This window comes from Octopus bimaculoides, chromosome 4 (genome assembly GCF_001194135.2).
Source record: "Octopus bimaculoides isolate UCB-OBI-ISO-001 chromosome 4, ASM119413v2, whole genome shotgun sequence".
NCBI classification, from domain to species: domain Eukaryota; kingdom Metazoa; phylum Mollusca; class Cephalopoda; order Octopoda; family Octopodidae; genus Octopus; species Octopus bimaculoides.
This window is the reverse complement of record NC_068984.1, coordinates 59,291,619-59,300,292: the sequence shown is the minus strand read 5'-3', so window position 1 is coordinate 59,300,292 and position 8,674 is coordinate 59,291,619. Positions and strand designations below refer to the sequence as shown.

General features: G+C 31.5%; 1 protein-coding gene across 3 annotated transcripts in view; it reads right to left on the bottom strand.

Moving 5' to 3' along the window:
- Positions 1 to 8,674, bottom strand: part of LOC106881798 (regulator of MON1-CCZ1 complex) — a 96,720-nt gene that overhangs the window by 67,776 nt on the left and 20,270 nt on the right. For 2 of the 3 annotated variants that reach the window (XM_014932308.2, XM_052967120.1), the window contains exons 5-9: positions 7,760 to 7,789; positions 5,853 to 5,939; positions 4,805 to 4,876; positions 3,374 to 3,442; positions 1,476 to 1,579 (exon numbers count right to left, since the gene is read on the bottom strand). In XM_014932308.2, the coding sequence (XP_014787794.1) occupies positions 1,476 to 1,579; positions 3,374 to 3,442; positions 4,805 to 4,876; positions 5,853 to 5,939; positions 7,760 to 7,789 (362 nt within the window). The remainder of the gene's footprint in view (positions 1 to 1,475; positions 1,580 to 3,373; positions 3,443 to 4,804; positions 4,877 to 5,852; positions 5,940 to 7,759; positions 7,790 to 8,674) is intronic. The other variant, XM_014932309.2, reaches the window with a different exon arrangement.

Here is an 8,674-nt window from a genome sequence, read left to right as displayed (position 1 = left end):
AATTTATACTCAGTAACCTTTAAGTATTTAAACTAGCAATAACTAGTCCAAATATGTTCAAACTGGTCAGGTCTGACCTATCACACCTATCCTACAATGTCATTCTAAAAATAAACAATCATCTCATTGAAATCTCGAATCTATGAGATAATGTAGGATTAATTCAAAATAATGTGAATAAATAAGTATTAGTGTTGATAGAGTAATCTAAATACTAAAGTGTTAAGGATAAAATTTTGTTCAAAATAAAATGAAAACCACTTTCTAAATTCTAGACACTTCCAGAGCAATGACTTTATTCTGTATACAATACACATATATCTTTATCCACTTAATGCATTTATATATATTTCTTTTTCAAATTTTTATTTAGCTAATTTATTTTCTGTTAATACCAACACATACTAATTGAACAAATGTGCCAGTTTTAAATGATAAAGCTAATTGATTTACTACAAACTATTATTTCATGAATAATCATTATATTTATAATTATATAATTTTACAGTTCTATATTTAAGAGATGAGGAATTATTTACATTATTTACATTTGACGGATATTTGTCCTCATCTTGTTTGTTGTTAACACAACGTTTTGGCTGATATACCCTCCAGCCTTCGTCAGGTGTCTTGAGTGCAGATATGAATAGCATATGGGAACCGGTATTGAAGAAGGATAGAAAAATAATAGATTTATAAGCCCTAAAATTCACTCCATAATTGCCCACAGGCATATGGCATAGTGGTTGAGAGCACGGGCTACTAACCCCAAGATTCCGAGTTCGATTCACGGCAGCGACCTGATTAGTAATAATAATAATAATATAATAATAGTAACAAACAAGATGAGGACAAATATCCGTCAAATGTAAATAATATATAATTTTAATTTTAAAATTAGAGAAACGTTTTATTTTATCCACACCTTTATTACTTCATATATAATGAAAAATTGATTTAAATAGTTCTGATTTTTCCTTATGATGTCAAATTGTTTTCTTTAGGTAACATTTATATGAATTCCTTTATTTTACATATGTTTAAGATCATATCTATTAAGTAGAGACACTCTTTTATTCATTGTAGAACTGCAAATTCTAAGATATCCAGCTACAACAATACAAAAATTATATATTTTACTTGGAATGTTAATTTTATGTATCATGCATACTATAATAAATGCATGATCTTGCCTTCTAAATATCTATGCTAAGTTCAAGAAAGAGGTGAAATTTAATTTTTTATGCTTAATTTGCGATTAAAATTCTCCAAAACATATGTCTGAAAACCTATTAGTCATTCCATTAACATTTATGTCTCAGAAATCATTATTGAAACAACTATATAGACACCCAAAAACACATATCAGTGTGCATGTAATTATATCTATCTGTTGAAGAAATATGGAAGCGTGTGATACTTTACTGTAACAATTGTTATATTTTACAGAGATGATAAGTATAAATTATACATACAGACAAGCCATAGTCACATCCCGCTGCAGTAAAGTCTGTTTAGCAGGTTTAGGTACGGCTGGAAGGTCTACTTCAAATTTTGGCAGACGATTTACAGTACTAGGCTGAAAAAGTAAAAGAAAAAAATTGTTCAGATATTAACAACAAAACAAAGAATGTATTATTTTCCAATAAAAGGTATTTAAATAAAAATTACTCTGTAAGAAGGTGTTTCCAACTGTAGAAGCATGGACCTAATCATCTCTGTGATGTGGGCACATGTTATGTTCTGTGGTTGTTGCAGCTAAGTTGGGTAGGCAAATACATAAAGAAATGTGATTGTAACTTAGCCTCAAGTCAGTCTTGATCAAATAAGCAATTGTTCAAAGGCATTCCAGCTGCAATCATTCCACCATTTCTTTTTTTGTTTTTTGGAAACAGTATTTCTAGGACTAACATATTCTTAAGTCAGTAGGGTGTAATTTAAGGAAGATTAGTTGCTATTATAGCAAGTGAAGCAATCACATAGATAGGTGCTTATTTATGAGTTTCAAAAGAAAGAAAAGAGATAGAATAAGGAATATAAAAATAGGAGATTAAAATGCTAGACCAGTGATTGAAAGGTTACCAGATCAAATTCTAAAATCCATCACAATGGTGTGCTCCTTAAATAATTTTCAATGACAAAGAGGAGGAAGAGCAACATGATCCAAAGATTATCTTCTGACTTGGCTTCAATGCTTGCAACAGAATGGAATCCACTAAAGACACCCAAGAGCCAGGTAGCAGAGTTTAACTGGGCAACTAGCAATAACCAAAAGTTTATTTCAACAGTTCATATATATTTAGGGTGATGGATTAACGGGATCAGTGGTGTTGGACAAAATTCTTTGGAGGCCTTACTGATTGATATAGTTTTATGTTCTGAGCTCAAATCTTGCCCAAGTCAGTGTTACTCTTTTGTCATTCACATTTGATAAAATAAGTGCCTGAAAAAAAGTACTGGAGATGAAATAGTTGACTAAACTCTTGATGGTGGTGCCCCAGGATGGTTACAGTTCAGTGACTGAAACTAATAAAATAATATTTAGATTTATCTGTGCAGTTTTACACCCAATTTTTCTTGGTTAGCAAGTGTAGGATGATATTTGATGGAGTAATTATTTTTACTGAAAAGCAATTATTTTTACTGAAGAGAAGTCAATGATAAATTAGAAGTGGAATTTTGTCAATCCTGTTAGGCAAACTGAGACAAACAATGAAACATCTTGTCCAATTGTACAACACAGTGCCTCTACAAGGTTTGCACTTCATAACAATGTGCTCAGTATTTCTGTACCTTAATCTAAGAACCGTTCTGTTTCCATATGGAAATAATGCACACTATTCCATCTGAACTAGCATAGAAAACTAAAGAAATTATTAAAAAAATAAATAAATAATATAAAATAAGCTTTAAATCATGTTGCTCTAAGATCAATCCCAAACTGGCTCCTTGGATAAGTGATTTCTATTAAATCCTTGAGTTGTCCAATGCATTATGAATAGAATTCAGTAGACAGAAACCCATCGTATATGTGAGAGAGAGTGTGTGAGTGTGTATATATTATTAGAGAAGGATAGCTCACACATTGGTCTTGATTAAATATACCTTCTGGTATTTAGACCAAGTTTGATTCACGTCCCTTTACACCATGGTGGATTTAGCTATTTAACAGGAATAAGAAACAAAACGGTTCTGAAGTTGATATAATCAAGTAAAAATATAAAACTTTGATGCCACTGTCCCAGTATAGTCACAGTCCAAATAGATTGAAACTAATAAAATAAAAGAATGTATCTGTAAAACAAGATCACACTCATCAAAACATATTAAATACTTTGCCTGACAGATCAGTAGAAACTGCCCAGTAGCTTACCTTGAACTGGAATGGATTCAGAGTATTGCCAACAATTCCAGAAGACACTAACAATACACAGTTTACAGGCTGTAAATGAAGTTGACAAAGATTAAAAAGCTGATTGAAGGGACATAAATACAAGGATTTTTAAATCATGCAATTTCCTAATATTTACCTCCACCAGCTTCTCTAACTTCTCCCCATTACTGGTTCACACCCCAACTTACAGGAGTGTTCCCTACTGTATAGCCTTCCATCAGAAGAACTGGCCATATAATACTAAAATGGGAAATTTCCATAACACACACAAACATATGCAAGGTTGGCCAAAATAATTACAATAGCTTACTGTTTTGTCCAGTCTAAATCATAATTAGCCTTAGCCAGGCAATAATAGTCCGTAGCTTGAATCAAGTGTTTATAAACACACAATGTTTAATGGTAGTTTGTTGAATGAATGCATAAAGCCAGTTTCATTATATCTCTCACTAGTCCTTGTCTAATTGTAGTGTTTCTCCATCAACTTTTAACTTTATTTTCTTTCATTTGAAGCTTCAACAATCACACACAACATTCTTGTGTTCTTCCTGCAACACTCATGATATATAGGCTAAGTTCAGTTCTCTAAGTGTTAGAATGACATACATGCCTAACATACATAATGACAATACTGACAAAGTGCAGCCTTTCCATGGTTTGTGGAAGACTCACATCTCACCTAGAAGGCTATGCCTTTGCTATCCAGGAACAAGACACAGCTATTAAATACTTCATCAATAAAAGAAATAAAGATACTTCTGAGCCTCCATGTTGTGATAGAAAATGAATGTTGATCATGCTGGTGTGGTACATATCAACCACATGACGAAACTGTCCAAAAATGTATGTAAGGTATTACCTTTCCATGAGACATAACACTGAGGTTAATACCATTTACAAAGCTATCTGTAAGAAGGATAGTCCAGATGGTTATACCAAGGTACACTAGAACCAAAATATATCCATAACTTTAAAAATAAGGAATACTGGTGGAATATTCCAACAAAAACAGCAACATGATGCAAAGAGGTTTGCTATAATTCTATGAGACAGTGTATAAAAATCATGTACATGGACTGTTATAGCAGTTAGCTACCTAGTTGATGTGATGTTGCATCTAAAATTGGAGAAAACTAGAACATCTAAAGGAAATAATGAGAAACTTATAGCTTTTATATCCAGACTATAAATTTATGTTTGTACCTATATTCATAGGAACACTGGCCTATGTAACAACAGATTTGCCGAAAAGCCTAGAAATGTTGGGTTCACCAAGAAATAACAAAGCAAACTTATCTGCATCCTCCAATTGGTGTGAGTGTACACACATTCTTTGGCTTATTAAATTCATTTAAAATAGTAACTAGTATGAAAATGGTCAATAACAACAAAATAGAATTAGTAACTTACTAGCCAAACAAACCAATTGATGGACAGAGAAAAGGTTTTAAGACATTTCAAAGATTTTTTTTCTGGAGAAATCTGCAAGGACAAAAAAAATTTGAATAGTATTTTAGTTCAAGAAGAATGTTAACAGTACAAAAGATCAGAAACAGTGTTTGATTAAATGCTCTATTTATGGAGGTTTATGAAAATTACAATCATCATCATCATCATCATCCTCATCAGCAGCATCAACATCAATGTAACAACATTATTATTTAATAATTCATTCAACCTTGCTGATCAATGCTATCTTTTGTATTTATGCTGTGGGGCAAAGTTGGGATGGAAGTTAAAATCTGAGCTGCAAGATTTCTACTTTCCATATTTACACAACTGAGCTGTTGGTATCTATTTAGAGCTTAGAGGACATGACTTAAAGGATGAAGGGATGAAAGCTTTTGAAAAGAGAGGGTGGATTCTAGGCGAAGCTTGCTTTGGAGTGATACTTACAAAAAAAAAAAAATTAAATAATTGAAATATCTAATAGATGATAATAGACATTTTTCCGGTTATAATAGGCTTGCCATAATTTGTTGATGACTATATTTATTTTACAGTCTATATGTCCAAGGTCACTATTTAAAGATGACAAAAATCAAAAACCCTTTAGGCTTTTGTTGCATTAATATCAATAAAAACAGAATTTCAGTACAGCTGTTATTTTGGTCATAGACATAGCATGTGCTCAAAAGCAGAAACATTTTGAGCCATTGAAGGAGTCTTTATACAATTGCTAGACTTGTTAGACATAACATCCACATTTACCTTAAACTACACCCTATTGTTTAAAAAAAAAAAAAGGAAGGAAATATTGTACAATGTAATGCAAAGTGTACAAAATGATAATGTTCACAGCTGGAAAACCTTCTGTCAAGGATGCCTTGAGGTGATTAAACAACTACAACAAACTCTCTTCATCAGTGGACCAACATTCTATCAAGTTGGCCAGCTGCAATGCTTACCTCAGTCATAGAAAAATATGCTAGAAAAAAATTATAAATTTTCAACATACTTGATAGAATTCCACTGCCTGATCTGTGACAAAGACAATTTCAGTGTTGTTACTCCAACAGAATCCTCGGATTTGTGTGGATTTACTCTACAAATATAAAATAGTTTACCATACAAAGTCAGAGCATAAGAAAACAGCAGAATGTAAACAACCAAACAACAATAAAATAGCAATGAATGAAGATGATTTTGCTGTCCAAAAAGTAGCAAAAACATACAAAATTTATTGTAAGTCTAAATAAAATGAATAACTAAACAAAAAAATGAAATGGAAATGTTTAATAACCTAATAAGTTCTTGGGTCACCATAAAATAGCTAATAATGAAATTTATATTTCATATAAAACTGTTTGGTTTGGCTTGATTTGGTCCATTTTGTAGGGTTTAGTTCTTCCATTTGATACTACTGATGAAGTGCAAACAGTGCCAGACTGCACTTGCTACTGCTACAACTTACTAAAACAGCAACTACTACTACTAATGTTGTTAATCCTTAAATATATATCAATACTTTTTATGCATTTTATAATGATTTCATTTCTCCATCCAATTGAGTTCTACAAGCTAGAGTAGATTTTCTTTTTAAATTGAAGGCATTCAAATTAAATTAGATAACTATCACTTGTACTGAAATACATGATAGTTGTAACTTCTTCATTTTCCACTTTACTAAAATGAAATTGAAAATAAAAATGTTGCATTTCTTGGTTCTTTTCTAACATGGAGCAATATAAATGGAAGGGATCATTTAATACACTGTAGTCAGTCTACAAGATAACCCAGACAGTTCTATCATGCAGCATAACTTGCTTCTTGCAACGCTAAAACAGAAAGGAAGAGGAGAGAGAGAGAGACAGAGAGACAGACAGAGGAAATCCAGTTAGAAGCCAAGAATGCAATAGAGATAAATTATACGTAGCTACATTCTGCTGCGCAGACAGAAAATAGTTTAAAAAATAGGGGGTGAAAAAAATGAAATTTTGATAATGAGAATGGCAATAAGCTTAACCTAAATGATGAAAGATCTTTGAAATGAAAGAAGTGTGAATAATAATTGAAAGGAATTGAGTTTTCATCATGACTGACTGAAAATTGTAAAACACAAAGGATTTATGTCTGAAAGCATTAACAGAGAAAAAAGAAGGTTGAGATAGCAAGGAAGACGAAAACATTGGGCAAAATTGCTTTTTAATAATAATAATAATAATAATGATTTCTTACAATAGGCACAAGGCCAAAAATTTTAGAAGAGGGAACATTTGATATATTGACCCCACCACTCTCTCACAAATACTTGGACTGGTACAGATCTTATTGATCCTCCCCACCTTCTCCATTGTCCTCATGGAAGGATGAAAGGCAAAGCTGACCTCAATAATATTTGAAATTCAGAGCATAAAGAACTAATTACAATGATTTCTAACAGAAATATTTCACTGAATAATAATGATTTCTTACCTTGGTACAAGGCATCACATTTTGGGGGCAAGGTTTGGTCAATTAAATCAATACCCCCTTCCTAAAGGGATGTTATAATAAATTCAATCCCATCAGAATTTGACCATGAGATTTAATACTGAGCAAAATGCAATTTAATACTGAGTTCAAATCTAGTTGTAGCTAACTTTGCCTGTTATCCTTTTGAGAGGAAAAAAAAAAAAAAAAAAAAAAAAAAAAAAAAGAAAGAAAATCCCCAGTAATATTGCTGTTGGTTCTATCATATATCCTATAGTAACTCTTGCAAAACTGGCCTTATGCCCACTTCAAAAGAAATCATTGTTATCATCACCAACATTATTATTATTATCATCTTATAAGGGTAAGGAAAAGGAAAGCGTGTAAAGGCAACTTAGATGTGGCTAGGTTGGGGTTATCAACTTTAGCCAGGGTATATCAACTAAAACTTACAGTAGCCCAGGGTAGGCAACACCGACACAACTGTAAAGGAAGCAGTAGAATGAAGGCAGGATTATTATTATCAGTGAGAAGAACAGTGATTAATAAGATAACTGTCAACATCATTCTGCCTCTCCAATTAGATAGTTAATCTCTATCTATTTCATTAGTAATTGAACAGCAATTGGAACTGTATTGCTTTGATCTATAACAAAATATTCTTTATCAAAAGGGTTCTTAAAATAAGATTAAAATGTGAACAAACTGTTTAAGATAAAATCTGACTTTTATCTAACAGGTATATTTTAGAATTTTTATATCAGTATTTGTATAATACCTTGTTCTCTCTTGCTCTCTGTCGTACACACATTAATATACACGCACTCACTAATATACACACTTGAGAAACAAGATAAAAATAACAACATCAAAAGTAAATATAAATTTGATTAACATAATAGATCAAATGTTGGTAGTGTAAAAAATAACTTTCTTTAGTTTATTTAGTAGAAACATTTTACAGAAGTGATGGGACAATGTTTCTTTTTTCATAATCCAAAGCCTTCTAATCCTAACTAAATAAAAGGGGAAAAAAAATTAATTTAGTGATAACAGTAACAATAATGAGTAAGAGATTTTGATAGGAATATTGGTTTTAAAATACCAAAATTTTAAAGACCAAAAGCTTTCACAAGATGATTGATGATTGGGTTGTCAGATAAATTTGTTTGTTTCTTTGCAATGTTACTTCAATTAAGACAGAAAATATTTTTATTACATGTTTTTTATGGGATTTTGTAGATCTATTCTTCCTCTACAACTTTTGGTCTTCTGGTTATTATTTATGAAATTTGAAGAAATTTTTATCTCTTTTCAGACATCCGATGATGTAGTGTCAAGCAGACAGGTTAAAAAAAAAAAAAAAAA